This window comes from Colletotrichum higginsianum (genome assembly GCF_001672515.1).
Source record: "Colletotrichum higginsianum IMI 349063 chromosome 7 map unlocalized unitig_7, whole genome shotgun sequence".
Classification (NCBI taxonomy): domain Eukaryota; kingdom Fungi; phylum Ascomycota; class Sordariomycetes; order Glomerellales; family Glomerellaceae; genus Colletotrichum; species Colletotrichum higginsianum.
Window position 1 is genome coordinate 185,633 of NW_017263917.1, and position 23,891 is coordinate 209,523.

General features: G+C 55.9%; 9 protein-coding genes across 9 annotated transcripts; 4 read left to right on the top strand and 5 right to left on the bottom strand.

Moving 5' to 3' along the window:
- Nucleotides 1-162: 162 nt before the first annotated feature.
- CH63R_09746 (3-octaprenyl-4-hydroxybenzoate carboxy-lyase UbiX) lies at nucleotides 163-750 on the top strand (the record flags this gene model as incomplete). Its single annotated transcript, XM_018304720.1, has 1 exon — nucleotides 163-750. The coding sequence occupies one exon, from the start codon at nucleotides 163-165 to the stop codon at nucleotides 748-750; it is 588 nt and encodes a 195-aa protein (XP_018154144.1).
- A 73-nt stretch (nucleotides 751-823) lies between these two features.
- On the bottom strand, nucleotides 824-3,285 carry CH63R_09747 (C6 zinc finger protein; the record flags this gene model as incomplete). The annotated part of the gene is made up of 4 exons (XM_018304721.1): nucleotides 824-1,901; nucleotides 1,983-2,662; nucleotides 2,741-3,032; nucleotides 3,092-3,285. The coding sequence occupies 4 exons, from the start codon at nucleotides 3,283-3,285 to the stop codon at nucleotides 824-826; spliced, it is 2,244 nt and encodes a 747-aa protein (XP_018154145.1).
- Nucleotides 3,286-4,140: 855 nt separating this feature from the next.
- On the top strand, nucleotides 4,141-4,930 carry CH63R_09748 (Major facilitator superfamily transporter; the record flags this gene model as incomplete). Its single annotated transcript, XM_018304722.1, has 2 exons — nucleotides 4,141-4,761; nucleotides 4,829-4,930. 2 exons carry the CDS (start codon nucleotides 4,141-4,143, stop codon nucleotides 4,928-4,930), a joined length of 723 nt encoding a protein of 240 aa, XP_018154146.1.
- A 1,800-nt stretch (nucleotides 4,931-6,730) lies between these two features.
- On the bottom strand, nucleotides 6,731-7,354 carry CH63R_09749 (Short-chain dehydrogenase; the record flags this gene model as incomplete). Its single annotated transcript, XM_018304723.1, has 1 exon — nucleotides 6,731-7,354. The coding sequence occupies one exon, from the start codon at nucleotides 7,352-7,354 to the stop codon at nucleotides 6,731-6,733; it is 624 nt and encodes a 207-aa protein (XP_018154147.1).
- A 1,225-nt stretch (nucleotides 7,355-8,579) lies between these two features.
- CH63R_09750 (Pfs domain-containing protein) lies at nucleotides 8,580-12,602 on the bottom strand (the record flags this gene model as incomplete). Its single annotated transcript, XM_018304724.1, has 3 exons — nucleotides 8,580-10,443; nucleotides 10,495-11,329; nucleotides 11,381-12,602. The coding sequence occupies 3 exons, from the start codon at nucleotides 12,600-12,602 to the stop codon at nucleotides 8,580-8,582; spliced, it is 3,921 nt and encodes a 1,306-aa protein (XP_018154148.1).
- Nucleotides 12,603-15,321: 2,719 nt separating this feature from the next.
- Nucleotides 15,322-16,836, top strand: CH63R_09751 (ATPase; the record flags this gene model as incomplete). Its single annotated transcript, XM_018304725.1, has 1 exon — nucleotides 15,322-16,836. The coding sequence occupies one exon, from the start codon at nucleotides 15,322-15,324 to the stop codon at nucleotides 16,834-16,836; it is 1,515 nt and encodes a 504-aa protein (XP_018154149.1).
- A 1,837-nt stretch (nucleotides 16,837-18,673) lies between these two features.
- CH63R_09752 (EC7 protein) lies at nucleotides 18,674-18,949 on the top strand (the record flags this gene model as incomplete). Its single annotated transcript, XM_018304726.1, has 1 exon — nucleotides 18,674-18,949. One exon carries the CDS (start codon nucleotides 18,674-18,676, stop codon nucleotides 18,947-18,949), a length of 276 nt encoding a protein of 91 aa, XP_018154150.1.
- A 585-nt stretch (nucleotides 18,950-19,534) lies between these two features.
- On the bottom strand, nucleotides 19,535-20,983 carry CH63R_09753 (F-box domain-containing protein; the record flags this gene model as incomplete). The annotated part of the gene is made up of 1 exon (XM_018304727.1): nucleotides 19,535-20,983. The coding sequence occupies one exon, from the start codon at nucleotides 20,981-20,983 to the stop codon at nucleotides 19,535-19,537; it is 1,449 nt and encodes a 482-aa protein (XP_018154151.1).
- A 724-nt stretch (nucleotides 20,984-21,707) lies between these two features.
- On the bottom strand, nucleotides 21,708-22,820 carry CH63R_09754 (UMTA protein; the record flags this gene model as incomplete). The annotated part of the gene is made up of 1 exon (XM_018304728.1): nucleotides 21,708-22,820. The coding sequence occupies one exon, from the start codon at nucleotides 22,818-22,820 to the stop codon at nucleotides 21,708-21,710; it is 1,113 nt and encodes a 370-aa protein (XP_018154152.1).
- Between the last annotated feature and the right edge of the window lie 1,071 nt (nucleotides 22,821-23,891).

Here is a 23,891-nt window from a genome sequence, read left to right on the forward strand (position 1 = left end):
CTGTCATCTTAAAAGAAGCCAGTTCGAGACAACAAAGCTAGCTCTGCAAGCAACTGTTTCCCTACTCAACTCAACCCAGTTCAGGATCATACTTCCAGCCACATCTCGATAAGACCACAGTCATCAGGCCCAACAGACTCATCCATCTCATATCATTCCAACATGGAAGACACTACTCCCCGCAAAAAGATCATTGTCGCCATAACGGGCGCGACAGGCGCCCAGATCGGTATCCGTATCCTCCAGACCCTCCGCCGCCTCAACGTGGAAACGCACCTCATCATCAGCAAGTGGGCGGCAGAGACGATCAAGCACGAGACGGACTACACGCCTTCGGCCGTCAAGGCGCTCGCAGACCACGCCTACAGCTCGCACGATCTCGCGGCGCCGATCGCGAGCGGTTCGTACCGCGTCGACGGCATGATCGTCGCGCCGTGCTCCGTGCGGACGCTGGCGGCCATCAACGCGGGCGTGTGCGACGACCTCGTGACGCGGGCGGCCGACGTGTGTCTGAAGGAGCGGCGGAGGCTGGTGCTCTCGGTGCGCGAGACGCCCTTCAGCGAGATCCACCTGCGGAACATGGTCGAGGTGACGAGGGCCGGGGCCATTGTCGCGCCGCCGGTCGTCGGGTTCTACACGCGGCCGTCGTCGATTGACGATGTCTTGGATCAGATGGTCGGCAGGCTGCTCGATCTGTTCGGTCTGGACGCGAAGAACTTTGAGAGGTGGGAGGGTATGCAGAAGGGCTAGGCGTGTCATTCATTCAATGAAAAATTGCCTCTCATTCCAACATGGATCCGCACCCCCCCCCCCTTATCCCTCCTCAGGTCGGGCCGCAATACGTGTCGAGGCCGGCAAACAGTTGGTCCCATCCGGACGTGGTCGTGTCGACCAAAATGTCCTTCCAGAGCCCGTCGAGGCCGAGATCATCGCCGTCGCCCAGCGTGTCGGAGTATCCAATATCATATCCGCTGATGTCACCGCCCGTCCCCCTGCCACATGCCATGTTCTCTTCACCGATCTCGCTCGGTCTATCTCCTCCCCCGCCAGGTGAGTTCGTACGGCACGTCTCTGAATCAACGTCCTCCACCCCTTGGACGCGATACCGGCGCAGCACGCCCGCAAGGTTGCGGACGAGCGTCCGCGCCACCGCCGACTCCTTCCCGACCGAGGCGAGGTCGCGGCAAGCCCGCGCAACCTCGGCGTGCGTCTCCGTCGTCGCATCGCTCCCATCGTCTCTCGGACCTGCACGACCGGCATCCGACCCGGAGTTTAGAGCCAGGATCGTACACGCCATGAACATGTGCCCGATGACGCAGCCCATGCGGCAGCCCATCGCCCTCTCGCTTCCCGCGGCGCCGGGTTCCCCGCCCCGCGAGGCGGCGCGGAGGATGCTCGTGGCGACGGAGAGCGCCGTCCGCGCCGACTGCAGACAGATGTCGCGCGACAGCCGGTATTGTGCGTCCTGACTGTCATGCAGGAGGGAGGGGCGATGAAGTCGGGCGCGCCGGGAGTGGAAGGCGAGGAGGATGACGTCCCTCTGCAGGGCGAATTGTCGCGGCGCGGTGGGCGGAATGGGCCCGTCCGGGCGGAGGAAGGGCGGGAAGTCGGCCAGGGCGTCACGGAAGAGGCGGTCTAGGCCGAGGATCTTGTCGTAGTCGGTGATGTCAGCGTCCGGCGCGCCGGGGCCGCGGGCGTCGATGATGGCGCGGGCGATGCCGGCGAGCTGAAGTCGTTTGAGGAAGCAGGTTAGCGAGGTTGGAATGGAGAGGGAAAGCGTGAGGGCTTCATCGGCGAGGCTTGTTTCGTCGTCGTTGACGTTGCGCGGGAGGTTGACGTTTGTATGGCGCGGTTGGACGTTGTACGTGCCGTCTGTTGGTCCGCCCATCAAGCCGAGCATCCTATCGGGTCGTCAGTATTCTCGACAAGACACCCTTTCGGAGAGAGAAAGGAGAGAGAGGAGGAAGACTAGGGGGGCTCACCAGTCGGTGGCCGCGATGTGCCACCACACCCTCCTCTTGATCTCCCTGGTCGCGGCGTCGTCGGCCGTCGGATTCTGCTTTGACGACGCGCCGTCGACGACGTGCAAACCAATCTCCCGCGCCGCGGCCAGAGAGCACCCGTGCAGGAAGCGGAAGCGCGCGGAGCAGCCCTCCATGTTGTAGACCAGGTTGGCCAACACGCAGCGGGCCTGGACCTCCTCGAGGCAGCCGGCGCCGCTCGCGCCGCGGCTGAAGTTGTCGAGGAGCTGGAGCGCAGAGCGGAGCCAGACGAGGGCGGTGCGGGTGGCGTCCTCGGCCGAGGCAAAGGGAGGTGCGCCGGAGCCGCCGTCGAGGTCGAAGAAGGCGCTCGAGGCGGCGATGCCGAGGATCAGGGCGGCGTGGGCCGGGTTCGGGTCCCTGTTGCGGGCGAGGGCGGCGTAGAAGGCGTCGACGACGGCGTGTGCCGCGGGGAGGCGGATGATGGGGAGGAGGTGGAAGGGGTTCTCGACGAAGGCACGAAGGAGGGCGAGGGCCTCGTCGCGTGTCATGAGCCAGGCGGAGAAGCGGGTCCCGGTTTCGGAGAGGGGAGTATGGCCTGGCGTCGTGCGTGTGGTGGGGGTCCTTGGGAGTTGGGACAGGGTGGTGATGTGGTAATCTATTTTGTCGTTGGGTAGGGAGATCTGGCAGAGTCAGCGGGGGGTGGGCAGGGAGGTAAGGGGGAGGAGGGAAGGGGAAGAGAAGAAGGGGAGAAGTCTTACGTTGAGGCCGTTGCGGGTGTAAGTTGAGTCAAGGAACCGGGCCGTTTGCTGCCATTCGTCGTTGTCGGGGGAAGGCCGGTGAGATGGGGGGGAGCCGGACTTTCGGCGACGAGTTTGTGATGATCGTCTGTCGTCTCTACGTGTCTCGGGATCCGGGTCGATCGGAGGTTGATGATCCGCGGATGATGATCCGGTGGTGGTCGACCCGCCGAACACGGCTTGCTCTAACTTCCGGAGCCGGCCGAGAATGGAGTCCGGGTCGCCGGCGTCACTTAGGAGTGGTGGAACGAAACTGCTGATCCGTCAGATCTCTCTTTGCCCGGAGAAGTTAGCGAATGTATGCATACATACCTCGTTTGTGATAACACCGGCCCGCGGGGGCTCGGCTGTCCCATGCATACCAGGCCGCGCATCGCGCAGCTTGAGCACGGGTCTGCGCGGTCGCACTTGAGCTTCTTCCTGCGGCACGAGTCGCACGCGACCTGTGGCTGACGAGGGCGTTTAGTCGAGGCCTGGTCACTGGGGTCTTCTGCACGGCGCTTCATGTTGGGTTGATTGGGGTATCTGGCGATGAGCTCGATGGTGTTGGTTGACGTTGATGTTGATGCCAAAGAGCGAAGTTGGCTCCGCCCCGCGGATTTTCCATGGACTTTGGGTGTTAGGCTCCGCGGATAATCCGCGGAGCTCACGACGGGACGGATGCCGTCTGACAGGTATTGATGGGATACCTACCCATCCACATATAAATACGGTCCAAGACTTCCCCTATGGACACCTTTTTTTTGAGCATCACATGCAAACAACGGGTATATCTGGGTATTCTACCTACTTTGAAAGATCACCATGCACGTCATTCGTCCTCGGGGCCACCACGACACGAGGTAAGCCAGCCGTTCACACCTCAACTTACACACACATAGCCCGGCACGACAAAGGCTGACCCGAACCTGATTCCAAGCTTGCGCTCGTGGCTGGTCGTCCTCGGCGCGTCTCTGTCGCTCTTCTGCACCGTCGGCTTCTTCAATGCCTTTGGCGTGTTCCAGGAATACTACCAAACGTCTTTCGGCAAGTCCGAGTCTGACGTGGCGTGGATCGGCTCTGTGTCCATCTGCGTCCTGTACCTCGGTGCGCCGATAGCAGGCGTCCTGTGCGATAGGTTCGGTCCCACGGTATGAAGGCCCATCCATTACCCGTCCGTCCGTCCGTCCGTCTGTCGAGTCGTCGCATGCTCACATGGCGACCAGATCCCGCTGTGCGTCGGCAGCGTGGGCCTGCTCGTCGCTCTCTTCATGACTTCTCTGTGCACCCAGTACTACCAAGTCTTTTTGGCCCAGGGCGTTCTGCTTGGTGCCAGCTCGTCTCTTGTCTTCTGCCCCCCCCTGGCCGTCGTCTCGCGCCGCATGGCCCACCGCCGCGGCCTCGCCCTCGGGCTGACCATCGGCGGCTCCTCTATCGGCGGCGTCATCTGGCCCATCATGCTCGAGCAGCTCTTGGCCGTCCGAGGCCTGGGTTTCGGCTGGACCATGCGCGCCGTCGCCTTCACCATGCTGCCGCTGCTGGCCACCACGTGCCTGACCGTCGTCGATGCGCCCATCGTTCCCGACACGGCAGCATCGCCCGCATCCGACGGCATCGAAAAAGCCGCCGAGTCCTCGGCCGATGATGAGGTGACGCGCGAGAAGCGGGCCGACTTCTCCATCCTCAGAAACACAACCTTCGTGCTGCTATGCGGCGGTCTCGCGATCGGTTACTTCGGCCTCTTTACGCCCCTCTTCTACGTCCCGGCCTTTGGCGTTGCCCGGGGTCTGTCATCGTCGACGGCCTTTTACCTGCTGTCCGGGCTCAACGCGGCGTCCTTTCTTGGCAGGGTCATCCCGGGGTTCCTCGCGGACCGGTACGGGCACTTCAACCTGTGCGCGCTGGCGGCGCTGTCGGCCGGCGTCCTCGGGTTCTGCTGGACGGCGGCATCCTCACTGGCTGGGCTGGCGGTTTGGAGTTTGGCGTACGGGTTCTGCTCGGGCGTGAGTGTTCATCATTTCCCTGCTCCCCCCGTGACGATACTGAAAAGGCTGATTCTGACTTTCGCAGGCCGTCATGAGCTTGCAGACCGCCTGCGTGGGGAAGATTGCGCATCACGACAACCAGGGACTGGCCGTCGGCTTCATGATGGCGACCATCGCCGTGACGTGAGTTGCCCAGAGACTCTTTGAGTCGATCGATCGTCTCTCTCTCTCTCTCTCTCTCTCGCAATCACAAGCACTGACGTCAATATTCACAGTGCCCTTGTTGGCCCGCCCATCAGCGGACAGATTCTCGCGCACTCGGGATACCTGGCGTTGTCCATGTGGACGGGTGCAACTCTCGCTGCCGGGGCGGTCTTCCTGGCGGCGGCGCGGTGGCGGCTAGAAGGCAGGATCTTTGCAGTGATGTAAGGCTACTAAGTGGAGGATATGAAATTCTCAGTTGTATCCGATCATTGGAATTTGAAGACGGATGTCTGTAAATTGACGTTTGTAAGGACGATTGTAAATTAAAAGAATGGATGTTACTTGGTGATTGTAACTATGGAAAAGGCCTGGACAGTTTAATGCAATAATAAGGAGCAAACATATCTACTTTCATATGTGTTGTGCAGGTCCACTGATTGACCTGCTGCAGAACTAGAGGAAAATGACCAGGCGATGGTTCTCGAGCAGTTCCAAGAGTTTATCTATAACTAAGAGTATATAAAGCAGCTATAAACTAAACAGAAGCCATATCTTAATAATTTCTAACAAGGTGCTAAAGGCCTTTTAACACCTGGAAACCATTTTACTGTTAAAATTATACTATAAAACTTTCACGTGGATGACACCTGAGCATGAAGGGCGATACTATGCGTGTTCGGCGGAGTTGCCCCTTCACGTACCCCCCCCCCCCCCCCCCGTCACATACTCGGCCGAAATCTCGGTGGAAGTCTTGACGCACTGAAACCATGAAAGCGTGAGAATGACGAGACAAAGGATATAAGTGTGTAAAGATCTACGTTATTATCAAGCTTGTCGACTAGTTTCTAGCAGCCGCAGTCGTCAAAAAAACGCAAACAGAAACGACAAAATTCAATTTCTCTACTCCATGGTCAAAATCGCTATCGCAGGCGGCTCCGGCAGTAGGATCCTCCCCAAAACTGTGGATATTAACCCCTTTGCTGAGGAGGGAAATTTCTTAGTGAACGCTTGGCGCGGCAAGCCGTGAGGAACGAGAAAGATAGGGATAGAGAGGCTCACCCCTTCCAGCGCCATTGCCAAATGACCGGGTGAAGATGGGTCGTTCGGTTGAGGTCAGTCTAGGCACGCTTGTTGCCCAACATCAAATGTCGTAAACCCACCACTCTAAGAAGCTGCATGGCAATGCTTGCAACGTATGTACATAGGCATTTGCTATTCCAAGGTCTTTCAAAAACATTTACCCCATGGTGCTTGCCTGAGTTTCGTAACGATCACTAGGATATGCCAAGGGCGGCATCGGGGAATGGAGAGGAGGTTAATCGACTTCACAACATGCAGGCCACCCTTTTCTTGACGTGTCTGTATATGGAAATGGCGATCCGCGCCTACACTCCCATGCCGCCACTTTTCAAAGCCTGGCTTGTCACTTGGCAAGTTCCGCTTGGCAGGTTCCGCTTAGTGAAAAGGACGTGTGTGAATTTGCACTCAATGATTGCAGGTTATTTTTTCAAGTTGTTGTTTGACCACTCTGAGCGCGTCAGTAGGATAGACATAGACGTGACTATCGAGCCCGCCTAATATACTGGAGTCACACAGGCTTTTCAGGAGTTTATAGGCAAGCCAACAAGCTACGTTTGTTACGCAAACCTTTTTTTGCCGTTACCCCTATTGTTGAACTTCTAACTGTATACAACTCCAACCCAAAAGAATGAGCTAGAGTGAAATGCCGAAGGTAATTTTGCGAAGCCACCGGGTGCCCTACCATGGGAATCGCTTCCCGTAACTATTTGGTTACAAACTTGCCAACATTGCCATCGCGCTTTCCTTGCACAATTTCGAGAATCCCTTGCGCACTCGTCTCCGAGCTCTCGGCGCCTTGGCTTTTCCAGTTCTCCCTGTCACCTGTCAGATCGGTAATCACATATCCAGGGCAGAAAGCCCAGACTGTACCGCCAACCTCCTCGAGCGCAACGTGTTGGCAGGCTTCCAGCATGTTAAGAGCTGCCTTGGACAATCGATGTATCTCGCCAGGCATCTTGTAAAAAGGGTTCGCGGGGTCGAGTTTCAAGGTGATGGAACCTAGCTCTAAGCTGACATTGATGATCTTTGGCGACTTCGACGCGTGAAGGAGCGGCGTCATGGCGTTGGTCAAAAGCATAGCACCAAAGACATTTGTGTCAAAAGCTGTGCGGAGAGAGTCCCGGGTGATGAGAACCGTAGTAGCGATTCCAGCGTTGTTCACCAGGACGTCCAGGCGACCGAAATCCGCCTGAATCTTTGCTGCTGCAGCTCCAATGGAATCGTCGTCGGAGACATCAAAGATGACAAGGCTGAGTGTGCCTTTCCGTCCACGGGCTTGGAGCTCTCTGAGCGCCTTCTTGCGCTTTTCTTTGCTGCAAGCCCCCATGATGACATGGTTGTTGGGCGATGCAGCGGCCAAGGCGTAGGCAGTGTCGTACCCAATGCCAGCGTTGGCGCCTGTCAACGTCAGAAAACTTCAACCCTATAGATGCTTAGGGTAGCAGATTAAGTTAAAGGCGCACTTGGAGGATAAAATATACTGCCATTGTAGCCGCTAAGAACTATTGCAATTTCCTTTCTGCTGCCTAGTGCTACAAATCTAGAGACTAGGTGGCAAGCGTAACATGTACCAATGAAGGGCTTTGTCTAGAGAGAGGCTGAAAACCCTGTTTCTAGGGAATAAGCTAACTGCAAAGGAGACTGCAAGAACTTAGCAGACTAACTATACGTGTAATACTGTGACTAAAACATCTAGAAGAAGGCTAATCTTTACCAGAGACCGCTATTATTGTGCAGCTGGCGTTAGACAGGCTAGGTTACAAAGCTGCTGCAGTATTCATTCAGGCTTAAACTGTTGTAACTAATAATAGCTAGTAGAGACTATAATGCTGATAGGTAAAGCTTGATGTGTAGGCAGAACACTAAGAGGGAATGCTTCCTAGTTTCCTAAATGTCGCTTTTTGCAAACTTGCCTGTAATAAGTTCAACTGTCTTCTGTATACAGAATCACTGCATACCCCTGTGTGTTTGCAGTCTCCCTGTGCAATGAAATACGGATCGACTGCTATTAGGGTCTAGAGAATAACAATCTAAGATTGCAAAACAAACTACCTATAGAAAAGTGCCTGAAGCCCTAAAAAATCGTCTAGAACAACATAACCAATATGGACTATGAATTTCTCCAATTCAGCGGCCGACATAAAGTTGAATGCGTGAAAAGCCAGCCGTTCTTTGTAAAAGTCGTCTGCAAGGTTTCTACTACAACTAAGTACCTCTACCACTGTGTGGTGGGATCGTACCAGTGCCCACATAAGTGGCGTGTAGCCACAGTTATCTCGATAGTCAATACTCATATTGCCGTTCTGAACGAGCAATGAAACTGTGTTTTCCTTGCCTTTCCTGGCAGCCCAGGAAACTGCTGTGCGGCCCTTTGTGTCTATCAAGTCAACATTAACCTTACTTGTGCCGAGCAGCAAGTTTACCACAGCCCCATGTCCATTGCTTGCTGCCCAAGAAAGTGGTGATCGATTTTCCTTGTCTCTTGAGTTGACGTCGACCTTCCCTGTGTCGAGGAGCAGCTTGACAACGCTTTCGTGTCCATTTTCTGCAGCCTACGATAACGGCGTCTGGTTATACTTTGCGTCTTTTGAGTCAACTTCAATCTTCCCTGTATCGAGGAGCATCTTGACGACGCTTTCGTGTCCATACTCTGTAGCCCACGAGAGTGGCGATCGGTTGTGTTTGTCTTGTAAGTTGACGTCGACGTTCCTTGCGTCGAGGAGCATCTTGGCAATGCTTCTGTGCCCATATTCTGCAGCCAAAAGCTCTACTGTGTCTCCGTGTCCTTTTATTGAGGCTACAATCAGTGGTCCTGCGTTGTAACAGTCTTTAGAGTTCACCAGTGCCTTCTTGGAGAGCAAAATCAGCACAGTTTTGTGATGTCCTTGCATCGCTGCGTGGAAAATAGCTGTGCGACCATCGTTGTCTATACTATAGACGTCTGCTCCCTTGTTGAGAAGCAGCTTAACCACCTCAAGATGGCCGGAGTCTGATGCTGCAATGAGTGGTGTCCACCCGCCCTCATTAGCAACTGTGATGTCAGCCCCCCTGTCAAGAAGCAGCTTGACCACCTCGAGATGGCCGTTACATGAGGCTGAAACAAGCGGTATGGGTCCGTCCTTGGTGGCGACCGTGATGTCAGCTCCCTCATCGAGAAGCAGCTTAACTATCTCCAAGTGACCATTGCTTGAGGCTGCATTGAGTGGTGTCCGCCCGCCCTCATCAGCAACCGTGATGTCAGCTCCCCTGTCAAGAAGCAGCTTGACCACCTTAAGATGGCCGTTGTCTGATGCCAGAATGAGTGGTGTCCACCCAGCCTCATCGGCAGTGACGTCTGCTCCCTTGTTGAGGAGCATCTGGATGACCTCCCTGTCCCCTTTATATGAAGCAGCTTGAAGAGCATTGCCGTAAATACCACCCTGGGCGTTGACGTCTGCTCCCTTGTTGAGGAGCATCTGGATGACCTCCCTGTCCCCTTTATATGAAGCAGCTTGAAGAGCATTGCCGTAAATACCACCCTGGGCGTTGACGTCTGCTCCCTTGTTGAGGAGCATCTGGATGACATCCCTGTCCCCTTTATATGAAGCGGCTTGAAGAGCATTGCCGTAAGTACCACCTTGGGCGTTGACGTCTGCTCCGCTTTTCAATATCTCCTCTATTGCGCACAGGATCCCTCCAAGTGCTACACAGTACAAGAGAGGAGGCCTTTCTTTCTGAGGAACCTTTGGTTCTACTTCCCATGGACGATCTGGGTTATAGAGTCTGTGACACGTTTTGTGAGATTCTTTATGGAGGCAAAACTCTCTAATGAGCCGAACGACTCTGCTGGTATCGGCTTGGGTAGCGTGGTTCATCCAGTACCGTGCAGCATACTGCGCGAATGGGTATGACTCTCTGACTTCCAGCAGCGAAATGCTGTGGTCTAGCTCCAACAGGTACGCAAGACAGACTTCTGTAATATCAGCCCTGGCTAGTGGCTCTCTGAAGGCTTCAGATATGTTTTGCTCTAGTCGGTCGGACGTTAGGTATTCCTTCACTGAGAAATGCGCAAGCTGTAGCTCTCTGCCCTCACTACCTCCGTCGCTACCGCTTCGAGTGACAACAGCCACTAAGCTTGAACAGTAGATAGCTATTTCGTCTGGTTGTGGCATTCTGTTCTTTGCGTCAAACCTGGGCTTGTTTTCGATGGCCACGGTAATGACGTCAACAGCTTCTTCAATTCGAAGCGGTCGTTCGGAATAAGCAAGAAATTGTAGTAGTCGTTTGGCATTCTGTTCGAATTCAGGCGGAATTCTGCTTAGAACTCGCGCGTAAGTCTCATCTAGTGTCCTTGGTAATGATCGCAGCGTCTGTCGAAGACTGAGGGGATCGGGGCATTTTTCGAGGGCGTCGAGTTGGCACGAAACCCAGCGAAACCTTTTTTGCTTAGCAATAGATATGAAAGAGTCAAGGTTGGATTTGTCTTACATTCCGTTAGCTTTCTCTATCAGGTGGCTTTCGATCTCATTATGAATTCCTTCCCGCGTTCGCCACCTCTTAAATCCTTCGTGTTGTCTCACTGTTCCATGGACATACGCACGTATGTCTTCCGTGACAAGGTCGCTCTGGAGAATGATCTGATCATCGACATATCTTTCCAAAGCTGATTTAATATCATGTTCAGGGCGACTCGTGACAAGAAGGTGCGCATTTACTTGCGATGAGTTTAGAACACTCTCAATCCAGTGTAACAATCCTTCGTTTCTCAGGCCTGTTCTCGCCTGGCATTCATCGAGTGCATCCAGGACGATCCATACTTCGCCGATCTGCTGAGCCATGCCTTCGAAGGTCGAGCTCAGCAAGTCAATACTAGGCTGTTGTGAACCACTTTTGCAAGAGGAGTAAAGTGAGTCCAGGTGCGTCTGGACGTCGTGACTTTTGCGGTAAAGCTGAGCAATCAGCGACCGAATCGCTTTCTCGAGAGATTGCTTGCTAGTGTCGGTAAAGTCGAAGTAAAAGTAGAGGAGACGCTGAGAATAAGATTTGGTGTTGCTAAGGTCCTTGATAACAGTCGAACTTAGGATTGTTTTTCCGCAGCCCGGAACGCCGTGGAGCCATAAAGAGGACTTCGGCGTTGTTTTCCACTTCAAGTATTCATCGCTTTCGAGGAACCACTGACCTGTGCCTTCATGACGCTGCTGCAAGGCCTTGTTGTTATTTGCTGATGGATCCGGTGGAGCGAGCCACTTCATGACTTCCCGGAGATGGAGGCTTTGTTGCATGTGGTTCGTGGTTGAGTGGATTTGAGACATATCTTCACACACTACAGCGAAGAGTGAGTAACGTAACTTGAACTATAGTTCAGAATACTGACGCTTTTCCATGATCTCATCGATTCTCGAGGCGCTCTCTACATCCTCGCTGTCGATAACTTGCAGCAATTCCTTTGCAAATGCGGCGGCTGTTGCTGCAGAGTAGTTCTGCCAACGATCGTTCTTATGAGTGTCCGCATAGTTGCAGATCCCTCTGATTACGAGGCAAGGGAAGTTGTCCATCAGACCAGCCGCCTCCATCTCGAAGCAGATGCACTTGTCTCCAAGTCGCTGTGCGATTTCGTCCCGGGAAATGCCGTCCTTTATGACGGAGGTGCCGGAAGCAATGACGCCGTAGTGAACTACCGGATCCGTAGACCGGCGCTCTGGTCGCCCTATTTCTTTCCAAGGATCGCAATGCGCACAAGCTCTTGTCTGGCTGAACTCTGGACAACCTGTACCGTCGGATGGCTGGCTCGTCTTGGCAACATTCGTACCGGCAAGCTTTCCCACAGAGTCATAGACAAGCCAGAAGAACGAGCAAATCCAGGCCAGCGCTAACTGAAAATAGAGCTTACTGATATCATGCGGAACGGCTCTTGTCGAAGGCACTGTGGTTTGTCGATTTGGGCGCTGGACGTGTATCGAGGATGCTTCAAATAGCCGGTCGTTGTGTGCCCCTTGGTAAACGTACGCAGCGTCATCAGGTTCTGCCTCTGCTAAGAGCGGGTGTCGCTGGAGCATATCGTCCAAAATGCTGCGTATCTGGGGTCCTTTGAGTCTTCTTTTGGCCTTCAGTGCTGCTAATCCTTTGAGAAGGACCTCGGGCGGAGGGGCGAGAGAACCGACACGTCTGAACTGGCCGTCGTTTTCCAGCTTCCCTACATCGTACTGTACAACTCCCGGGCTTGTACCGGTCGGCTGGCTGACGACAACATCGCCGAGACGGATATCGGTGTTGTCTGCCAGCTTGGGAATGCCGGCGCCGATGCCGACCATGAGGCCGAACCGAAGATGCGGAAGAGAGCTGATCATGCTCCACGCGGTCGTCGCTGCGGACACAGTGCCGTACTTTCCGGCGGCTAGCGAGGCGATGACCACATTGTGGTCTCCAATCCGACCCCAGACATAGCTGTTTGTGTCTTTCGGGTGCTTTCTGAAGTTTTCTGGCTTCTGGTGCTCTTCGTCGAGCACAGCCTGTGCTGCGGTGAGCTCCTTGTCAAGAGCGGTGATCCACCCGATGGTGTACATCTGAGGGCCTGGAAGTCGCTGTAAGGATGTCATGGCGCTTTCATGGAGCTGGAGAGGTCTCGTATAGGTGAGACTTCATGAAAGGATGGACGGTGATGCTACTGTTGAAGACGAACGTCAGAAGAACATGTTCGATATGACCCCTGAGCGGGGTCCTGCGCTGCGAATGGCGAACTGGATAACCGGTCAGCCGATCCAGTTGAGCGATTTCAGTGGCCGACGATGATGGCGCCAACGCGTGTGGATGCTGCCTGGCTGCTTACCCCCTCTCCTGATGATTGGCAGGCAGAAGAAATGTGGCTCCCACTGGCCCAGCCTGATTGAAACTGCATAAGAGAACAGCCAAGGGCCAGCACTAGAGTCAACTGACCGAGATGAAGGCCGTCATGTTTTCTGCAGAGCCTTAACTATACCAGTCAAAGACCAGTCGTTGACACAGGTGTAGCGTAACCTGTACAACGACCTATTGTAGCCGGAGACGCTCTATGAAGGAGGATGAATAAGTGTATGAGTTTTCCGTAAGAGAGGCCAGTTGCGGGTCTCTAAAGATGGAGCGCCTGCGGTGCTGTAGGCTGACAAGCCAAGCACCACTGCCAAGCCAGTTGAGACCAACGATGGCCAATGAATGGTAAGTTGCTGCATGTGAAGGCAATAATGCAAATGCCGGCGAGACTCAGAACAGGACAGACCCCACCCTGGCTCTTTGAGAGATGACAGAATTATGCATGCTTCTATGCCAGTCATGGACATAATTCGGAATACTATGGTAGCAGGCAAAAAGTGAACCCCCCTGCTGGGTAGATATGGCTAAAGCAATGAGTACTTTGAGATTCTTGTGCACGCTCTGCACAAATCTGGCCAGTAAGAGTCTTTAAGGCTGTAGATCACAGCTCCATACTACCTGGAAGGGAGCTTAAACTTACCCCCAATACCATAGTGGTCGAGAATAGTTTTTGCGGTCACAGATTTCCAGAAAATACGAGTGTGGTATCTCTACGTATGTTTTTCGTATTTTGTGTGGTGAGTGGTGTACGACACGCAGGCAGCTTGCGAATAAAGACGGGCCTGAGAGTCGAAGTGAGAGTAGTATGGGGTGTCTACAAAACCGTATGATTTTCTAAGGCGCACGATTTTGCGTGTTTTGACTGCTTTGGTCATTCGTGATTTGAGAGTTGGAAGAGTACCGTGCCGTGTTGTGTTTTTTTGTTTGTGGCTGCGGGCTGCTGGCTGCAACACCACACACCATCCCCCCAGACAGCACGGCACAAGGTAGGCAACTCATGTAGGACTTCTTGAGCGGGAGACAAGTTGCCTAACCAAGACGCCTGCTGGGTTGCCCGTCTGATGAGGCGTCCGAGACCCCGTAAGGCTGCGGTCAGCATTTGGGGACGAGGGGCCAATGGAATGGCGGGCTTGGCTCTTTGGGGTATTTGAGGACGCGCAGATGCGCTCTTTGGGGATGCGGAATTGTGCAGCAGGGTACCTAGGTATGGTTGGATTCGCGGCTTCGGGGTGGGTTAAAAATGCTGTGAATACTCTTCCGAATGGTCAGACATTTTTGCTAGGAACCGGACAACATTGTCGGATGAGCCGGCCGTTTTGTTCTAAATGGTCAAACATCCTTGGTTAGCCACGTTCCTTCGCTCTTCTCTCGTGCGAACCATGGCAAACCAGAACTGGGACTTCACTGCATTCTCAACCCACCACGAGTCGGTTCCAATGCTGACATGTTGCAATGAACCACCCGCGTTTTGCAAGATTATTCGACAGCGATATCGGACATCGCATTTTGGTTCATTGTGTAGCGATGAGTCGAAGCCCATTTCATGGATCAGGACCCTTCTTCAAGAAAGCTTCTCGACAGCGATCAATGGTCAACGCGACACGACGTTGGGCGTCAGGCTAGAAAGCTGTTAGTGCGCAGTTGAACTTTTATGGATGCAGGCTTCTAACACGCATTCGTTTAGTGTTAGGGACGAGGTATCAAGGAATTATAAGTAAAGTTTAGAAGAGTATGCACAGTTTAATGCAATAAATAATAAGCAAGCATGTTTACTCTTATATGTTTAGAGGTAAGGTGCAAGTTGATTAACTGAAGTGCTGACATAAGCAGAAAACTTGCTGGGCAGGTGAAGCAAATGTGAGTTTGGTTTTGCAAATAGATTTTTGCTATTACAGGATACCTATTTTGCGTTCCAGGGTACTTTGCACTGATCCTACGTAGCTACTGCACGGAATATTACTCTTCCGAAGGGGCTTATCTTTGAGGCTGGTGCTGTGGCTTGGGACTTTGCAGTGTGGCTTACAATACATCTGTGGCTTACTGTGGACTCAGGTGTGGCTGTTGCTCACATCCAGTCGCCGAAAACCTTTCCGCTTCACTCACAAACAAGGCCCCATCGCCAACGACCTTGCACGCCACGCCACGCCGCTCCGCTCCGCTCTGTTGCTTCCGCTTCTTGTCACTCGTTTTTGTTACCATGCGTTGATTCATCTCTTTGTTTCTCTTCCCCGGCTTACATGTCCCCCGACGGAGCGATCCCGCTGACCCGTCATCCTCATCTGGTTCAAGCCACGTATAGTCTGTCCGATATCCGGCCTTGAGAGATAGAGGTCGATAGCTAAAGATCCATCTCCGGATCCGCCGGCCCTTTCGGCACCCCCCCCTACTCGGGGTGACTATCGCCTTCTCCGGACTCCCGTCTCACGACGCACATCCTCACGTGGTAGCCGGAGCGAGTGACCGGACACTATGTCACACCAGTTCCACGTCGCCGGCGCGAGCCACGCCCTGCTCGACCCGTGGTCTAACGGCCTCGGGATCATGAAGGACGTTCTCACCCGCTGGTCCGAGCTCGACATCACCCAGATCGGCTCCCTCATCGCCATTGCCGGCACCCTCCCCGCCGCCTGGCGCCTCCTGCAGCACGCCTGGCGCGAGGCCTCTGCCTGCGTCGCCCGCTTCTTCCTGGCCTCCGTGACCATCCCCGGCGGCGACCCCGTCAACCGGAGCGTCGTGAAATGGGTCCTCGCCAACAGGCCCCGGCACTACCGCTCCTTCACCGGCCGCACCGAGGTCGGACGCGCCACCTCGGACCGCGCCGCCGCTCTCAAAAAGACCCGCCACGCCGTCCAGTACTGCCCGCACTGGACCTCGCGGTGGCTCTGGTTCGCCGGCGGTTTCCTCGTCGTCACCCGCGCCGTCGGGGACTTTGGCTCCGCCCTCTCGGATCCCAGCTACGACGGCATCGGCGGCGAGGACCTGACCATCAGCTGCCTCGGCTGGTCAGCGGAACCCGTGCGGTCCTTCATCGAGACCTGCCGCGAGTACGCCGACCGGCAGACGCAGTACTTCGTCCTCATCTACTCGCGCGACCGCTACGGCATGTCGTGGAAGCCCAAGGCCCGCAAGCCCCTCCGCCACCTCGACACCGTCCACTTCGACCACGCCGTCAAGCGGGAGCTGCTGGCCGACATCCGCAACTACCTCGACCCCACGACCCAGATGCGCTACCAGAGCCGCAGCATGCCGTACCGCAGGGGTTACCTCTTCTACGGCCCGCCCGGCACCGGCAAGTCGTCCCTGTCCGTGGCCATCGCCGGCGAGTTCGGCCTAGATCTGTACGAGGTCAAGGTCCCCAGCGTTGCCACCGACGCCGACCTCGAGCAGATGTTCCAGGAGATCCCGCCGCGCTGCGTCGTCCTACTCGAGGATATTGACGCCGTCTGGGTCGAGCGCTCCACCACCTCGTCGTCCTCGTCGTCGTCCAACAACCACTACCACGAAAGGAACGGCAACGGCAGGGCGCACTCGCCCGAGGGCAGTAACGTGCCCAACTGCACCCTCTCCGGCCTGCTCAACGTCCTCGACGGCGTCGGCTCCCAGGAGGGCCGCATCGTCATCATGACCACCAACCGCCCCGAGCAGCTCGACGGCGCCCTCGTCCGCCCGGGCCGCGTCGACATGAAGGTCCTCCTCGGCAACATCAGCCGGCGGTCGGCCGAGGACATGTTTGTGCGCATGTTCTCGCCCGATCTCGGGTGCACGGCGCACCTCGACATGGACGAGATCCGGCGGCTCGCGGCGCGCTTCTCGAGCCAGATCCCCGAGGACGCCTTCACGCCCTCGCAGCTGCAGGGTTTCTTCCAGGTGCACCTCGAGAGCCCGTACGACGCGGTGGAGTCCGTCGGCGTCTGGGTCGAGAGGGAGCTGGCGAGGACCCAGTACAAGGGGTTCGAGTTAGTCGCTGCCAACGGAACGGCCTAATTGTGTATAGTACGTGTATTATTTTTGTGTATCTTTAGACGTCGTGGACCCCAACTTTCCTTTTTGGTTTTTTCTTTGGTTCTTGTTTCTCGGGGAAAGGAGCCTCTCGTCGGGGCATCGTGTAGTAGACCTTGCGTAGAACATCCATCACGCACAATTAGACTCTGGGGGGGCCTCACCCCCGACACTACAGGATACACAGTACATGAGTCATGGCCTGGCTTTAGGCAGGCTAGGTCTTTGGGGGTGATCGGGTCTATTCCTAATAACCTTTCCCCCGTCGTCCTACATCGTCATCATTGTGATTACTGATTAACGCTGTACGACGAGAGGTGTGTGAGGAAACAGAAACACACAAGAGACGAGACGCTCGGGTTTGCTGCCTGGAAGAGATGACTCGATAAGCCCTCGTGGGATCGTCCACTCGCCCCATCAGCTCGAGCACCCCGACCATCGAAACAATGGATGCTGCTATCCGATGTATACGATGGTATCCAGCCGAAGTTAGAACCCCTTGCTCGGGTACTTTCTAGCCACCCCCCCTACTAACTTGGGTCCAGCCGACATTTGCAATACTAGTGGTCTGTTAGCAAGAGAAAGGGATGAAAGGTGTACCATGACTTTTTAAATTCATACGGTTGTATGGGTGGTAAACATGTCAAGGGGCATGAAACCTACCCCTCTCACCATGTAAATCGTACGGCAGGGCCCAGATCATCACCACCGACATCGACGTAGGCGGAACTGCACATCGGACACCGCAAACGTCCTTGGCCAATCACCAGGGCAACTCGGCAAGACTCAGACGACATGCGAAACAGATGAATCTTGCTCAATCTTGTCTCGCTCTGCGGCCGTCAAACTAATCAGGCGACCCCCCGGCTCCAACCCCCCCTGCGAGCAGAAAACCCTTTCCGGGCAATGGGGGGAGCCAAGGATGCGGTTCGTGGATCTTTTAGTTGTGCTTAAAGTCAATCAAATCGAGACGGATTGTTCCTCTGGACTGGCGCGGCGGGCGAGCCGTGCAGAGTTTACGGAGGGCTCCCGTTGCCGATGCAAGGCACGCGTCATGGCATCGGATGGATCACCCCCCGATCGTATCCCGAGGTGGTCGTTCAGTGGGCATATCGCTCCCTACACCATTCCAGACGAGAAGGGGAGAAACAGTCTCGAATGCCCTCACCTCTACGAAACAGATGAGAGGGGGGGAAGAGGGTGGCTGGCAAAGTCAACCCATGGTGAGGGGAACTCTATAACCGCCGAAGCTTTCTTCCCTCCAACGAAGTGAGCCGGCACGGCCTCGGCGGCGGTCCGAGACTCTGGACACTCGAATGGGCACCTTTCGCCTCGAGCATGTTTCCAACGACGTCTCGGCCGCGACTGGGCCCCAGGCCTCTGGAGTCGATGCCGACTGGGTAGTCTGGATTCAGGGTCTACTACATCGTGGTCCGCTCACGACCGACCCTGTAGTTGTCTGTACTTGTCCTACCACCACGTGTCTCGTTACGAGCACGGATGTCCCCCCCTCTATTTAAGGGCTTTGAAATATTAAGCTTAAGCTTTGCAGCTTTACAGCGGTGAAACGCTCAAGTCACTGTTCTTGCTTTTGACAAAGCGGACTCAAACGCCGAGGTGACAGGAGGATAAAAGAGGCCATACAATCCGCTTTCATCGACCACTGTGTATGGGTATAGCCCGTCCTCGATCCGGCTTCGAACTTGTATAACGTCGAGTTATCTACCTCTATCCAACTTTAGCCATTATTATAGGCCATCATCACAAGCCAGGACTCCCACTCCACAACATCGACCTCATCCAAAATCAACCGCCTCACAAAATGGTCGCCCTCCGCCTCTTCCTCGTCTTCCTCCCGCTCGCGGCCGCCGTGCCGTCCTCGTACGCCCTCGAGCCCCAGGACCTCACGCTGCACCGGCTCGTGCGCCGCCACTGCGAGAAGCCCAACAACTGCGGCGCCGCCGTGCAGGGCACCGAGTGCAACTTCTGCTGCGCCAAGGACGTGAAGCCCAGTAGCGTGCACTGCAAGGCGGAGGCGGGCAAGGCCTGCCAGGCCGATGGGAAGGAGGGCGTGACGTTCAACTGTGACGCTGATTGAGTGGTGGGGAAGGGCCTGTGAAGGGGTGAGTTGTCACGAGTTCCGATAGAGCTCAGAGACCGTCAAAGACATGTTGTGACTGACCATGTATCTGGAATTAGGTACGGCTATGAACGTAGCGGAGATAGCTAATCATAAAAGACGGGTCTGATCCGAGGGTGGTGGCAGGGGCTTGGTTGGCTGAGAGTATATGGTTCTTGATGACATGATGTAAAGGTTCCTTTTTTGTTCTCGTAAAACGATTCGATATTGTCCCTCATGTCCGGTTTGATGTGAAGAGCTTGGGGGAGACCCCGTGATGAATGGGTGAAGATGGTCCACACCGTTCCCATTCCAAGTCCTAACTAGATCGAATAAGACTTGTCCAATCGTGACCCCCCTAAATGGCCCCCCTGATATCATCCGCGTCGTCGTCCAAGTGGCTTAGAGCTATATTCCATCCCTCGACTGTTACGACTGTACAGCCTGTGACATCCACGCAGCACATCCGTTGCTCTGACGGACGAGCACAAGACAGACTCGGCAAGCCAAGTAGCTCATCGAAGGACCGGTGTCGATACGATGGACAGCCAGCCCCCCCGACTATTACGGTTCCCTGGCGTCACCCTGTAACAACTCCCGCAGCCAGAGGAACAGCCAAAGGAAGCGACATATCGCCGTGCTCGAAACCATGGCGTCCGCTTTCAGCACGACGGCTCGCCGCTGCAGCTGGTGCCGCGTGTTCTCGTACGCGACCCTCCTCCAGGCCTTCAGCACGTCCGGATGGGGCGCCGCCTCGCTCGTCGCGACCACCGTGACGGTCGTCGCGTCCTGGTCGACCCGATACCGAAAGATGTAGCCCCCGTTCACCTCCCCCCACCACAGCTCCATGCACCCCAGCCGGGGCATGCGCATCGCGGCGCGCGCCGCGGTCAGCAGCAGGTCGTACGCCTCGGACTGCGCGCTGGATAGCGCGAGGTGCCGGCACGACAGGACGAGGAAGCGCAGGTTCGGCCAGGCCGGCATGGGGTGCGTCGGCCGGGCAGACGCCAGCCGGAAGAAGTCGGCGCCGTCGATGGCGTGGTATATCGTCACGTCCCGGAGTCGATAGCTCGCTTCTACCACCGCGTCCACGAGCTTCGCGTTCGGCGGCTTGGGCCTGTACTTGTCGCCGTGCAGCTCCGGTGATTGCGCTTCCCAGAGGTGGACGCCGCAGGCGGACGGTCCCAGGGTCCGGAACAAGGCCGTGTTCGCGTCGTCTCGCGCCCTCTGCCCCTGGACGTCCACGCCTCGCCAGGGTTGATAGCACACCACCGTCAGGTCCACCAGGCTCTCGAAGAGGACTCGGAGCGCCGCGGCCGACAGGCTTCGGTACAGGCTCTTGTTGACGCGGAGACGACGGACGACCCTGACCGTGGGAAGAAGAGGGGGAGCGCCGCAGTCTTGGACAAAGTCCAGGAGGGTCCCCAACAGGCGTTTCCTCGCCCCCCAGAGGGAGAAGCGTCGCCCTTGCAAGCTTTGGTCGTACAGCAGATGACGCCCGCCGTCTTTGGCGTCCCGGAAGAAGTGCTGCTTGTCGCTGAGCGCGCCGCACTTGATCTCCAGCGTCATTGCCGCGTCGCCGGCGACCGGCCACCGCGAGAGACAAGACCACAGGCTCCGCACGGCACGGGTGAAGCGCCAGTTGTTCGCGTCCACCTCCTCGCCCGACTCCTCCCGGTAGCAGCCCTCGCATCCGTAGAACCCCAGCATGATGTGCAGCGCGAGGTTTTTGACGAGCCGTCTGCGCTGCCCATGGACGATCCGGTGGAACGCCCTCACGTCTTGGTGTCCGTCTCCCTCCAGGAGGAGCAGGGATTGGAACGTGCTCTTCTCGACGACGGCTCGCCATTCGCTGCAGACGCTGGCCAGCGCGGCCTTTTCGTGTCTGGCGCTGTCGGCTGAGGCGACGAGGAGGTCGACGATTGTTAACCGGAGTTCAGGGGGCAAGCTTGAGAATGAATTGTGTCTGTTCCTTGGGGGAGGCTTTTCTGGAGGTGTCTTCGATTCCACCATCGTCGAAGTGCGTACGCGTAACGTTGTGATCGTAGGGTGTTTCTTGTTCTTTTTCAGAATACAAGAGCGCAGACGGACGATTTGAAAGGCATTTTGTCTTATTTTTTGCTTTGATACGAAGAACTGCGTTATTTGAAAAGGAAAAACGATTCACAGCTTCAGATTTAATAGTACTCCGTTGCTGTCGGACTGGTGGTCTCCGACACTAGATATCCATCACGGTGGGCCGTGATGGATTAGAAGCTTCTCTCGGTTGAATTCCTTAGTAACCCGTTTCCGTGGTACGCTGGACCCAGAACACTGACAGTTGCAAACATCTGAGATGACTCCACTTCTTCTTCTTCTTCTTCTTCTTCTTCTTCCTGACTCTTCCTGCATACAACCAGAGCCAGCAAGGTCCATGTGCGTACTGAACTCTATGGACCAAGACACAAACGAGTCCATAAGCTGCTACGTTTATATCAACTACATAGAATCTAAAGGCACGTAGGAAAAGAAAGGACCAAAATGAATAAGGTTTCCGAAAAGATCGACAAGTAGCCACAACAACTGACAACTCTGTTCCGGCTCATTTTCAACCTCTTCGCCTTACCGCTCATTCTGTCGCTCGGCTGGAATACGTTCACTCATTAACGTCTCATCACGGTTTCCGCCCGTACACGATCGTGCTTGAACCGGTATCAGTAAAACACGCCGGGAAAAACTAACCCACGACGGGCCAGACTCACGTTTCGCACCACCCATAATTCGCCTTGTTCCTGATCTCCTTCCTCATCCGCGCGTTCAGGACGACCGTCTCCGGCCGCGACCACCCGAGGATCTGCGTCAGCAGGAACGTCCCGAACCCCTCGATGCTCTCCTCGAGCGCCAGCTGGATCAGCATCCCCGCCCGCCGCAGCCGCGGGTCCCTCGGCCACCCGTGGATCGGCAGCTTGGCCTTTCTCTCGACCACGTCCACGAAGCCGGCCGCTTCCATGTTGTCCCGCATCGTGTGGCCCTGCGCGACCGTGAAGGACCGCCCCGTCTTCCGCCCGCCCTCGTCGAAGACGCGGCCCCACTCGTGGAAGATGTGGTCCGGCGGGTAGTCGACGTGGTCCGAGTGGATCCCGGCGTTGATCTCGAGGTTCTGCACCCAGCCGCCCGGCCGGAGGTGGCGGTACGCGCTCCGGTACAGGTCCACCCAGTCCGGGATGCTGCCGTACAGCTGCCGCAGGTGGATGAAGTCGAAATGGTCCTCGGGCCAGGTCCACCCGAGCAGGCAGTCGTCAATGATGAAGCGGAGGTTCGCCGGGACCCACCCGGGCTGAATGGGGCTGATGTCGGTGCCGATGACCTCGGCGTCCGGGTGCTGGTCGGCGAAGTCGATGGCCCAGATGCCCGTGCCCGTGCCGACGTCGAGCACGCGCTGCGGGTGGTCGTCGATCGGGGCCAGGTACAGCCTGTCGTCGAGCAGCATGAGCAGCGCGTTGTGGATGATGTCGAGCCCCTCGTTCTGCTGGTCGTCGTTGGGGGCCCAGTACTCGGTCGTCTGGGTCGCCTGGTACGTCCGGCCGTGCAGCCTGCGGTATTCGAAGATGCTCTCGGACAAGGACGTCGTGGACAAGGCGACGCTGGCGGAATCGATGGCGGAGTCGTTGTCGTCGTTGTCGTCGTCGTGATTGGGTTCAAGCCCCGGGTCGGCCTCGATTGTTGGGCTATGAACGTCTGCCGAAGGAACTGCAACATTAGTTGACGGCGAGTCTACCCTCTGGGTTTCTTGGATAGGGCTGGCCGTCGACGTTGACGCCGACGCCGTCGCGGGAGGTAACTCCTGCTCGGCTACCGCGGAGGTGGTCATTCTATGCAACTGATGCTGATTTCGTGGCAGTCGGCATTCGAGGAGAAGACAGGAACGCGGGGTATAAGAACCAGAGTGTCGAGAGAGAGAGAGACGGCATGTGGACGGGTGCGGAGGCTTCGGCTGGCCAAAACATCCGTCCTTCAAAGAGGATGCCGTGGCACAGACAAGGCAGTGGAACATCGCCAAGGTGTCGGGAACGCTTACATCGTATGGCACACAAGCTCTTCACAAAACACGCTGACCGGTAAAGCCATGCAGCCCATTGACGAGTCGAGTGAAAGGGGCATGTCTCAGTCTGCGGCCGACAGTTGAGGCGCTGCCAACCGCGGGAAGGGGGGGGCTCAGAGTTTATTGGGCGCCTCTTTCGTCGACTCGGTCAGAAAAAGCAAACTTCGGGTTCTTCATTGCAGGGTGACTACAGGCCGAGAGATGTGTGCTGTGTAATGTCGGCCGTTGCAGCATTGTTACTCGTCCCATCCGCGGGTTTCCATCTAGGCGTTAATGCGGGTCATTCTCCGACTCGGATAGTTTAGTAAACACACGCCTTGCTGTACTTTTGCAAAGCTGGACATGATGTCGGGGTTTCCAAGAGACATCGACTACCATCGGGCGAAGAGACGTAACAGGGCGAGTTTGTCGCAACTCGGGGATGGACAGTCTTATTCGACATTAGCCCTCAAGAGTGTCGTTCTCGAGTGGGAGTAAATAGTCGGGTAGTCTCCATGAACAGGGGGGACTCGGCGAGAACTGCTCATACAAGCTCATGACTTCGGATACCCTGCATTCCCGTACTGGGGGGACGCATCGCTAAGGCAGTCGGGTGGCCGAAAGCCGGCACACGATTGCCGGCGTTCGTCTGGCCATCCCCGCCAGTCATGAACTGAGACCGGGTAGGTCGGCATGACCGGCGCCTCCGTGATTGGCTCTATGCTTGTTACTGATGCGAGGTTCCTCAAGGTAAATAAGAAAATATCGGCCTCATTATCAATGCCAGTCCTGGTATTATTACCTTGACGAGTGAGACGAGGAGACAGCCGGGAAACCGGCACGAGAATCCATCCTGATCGA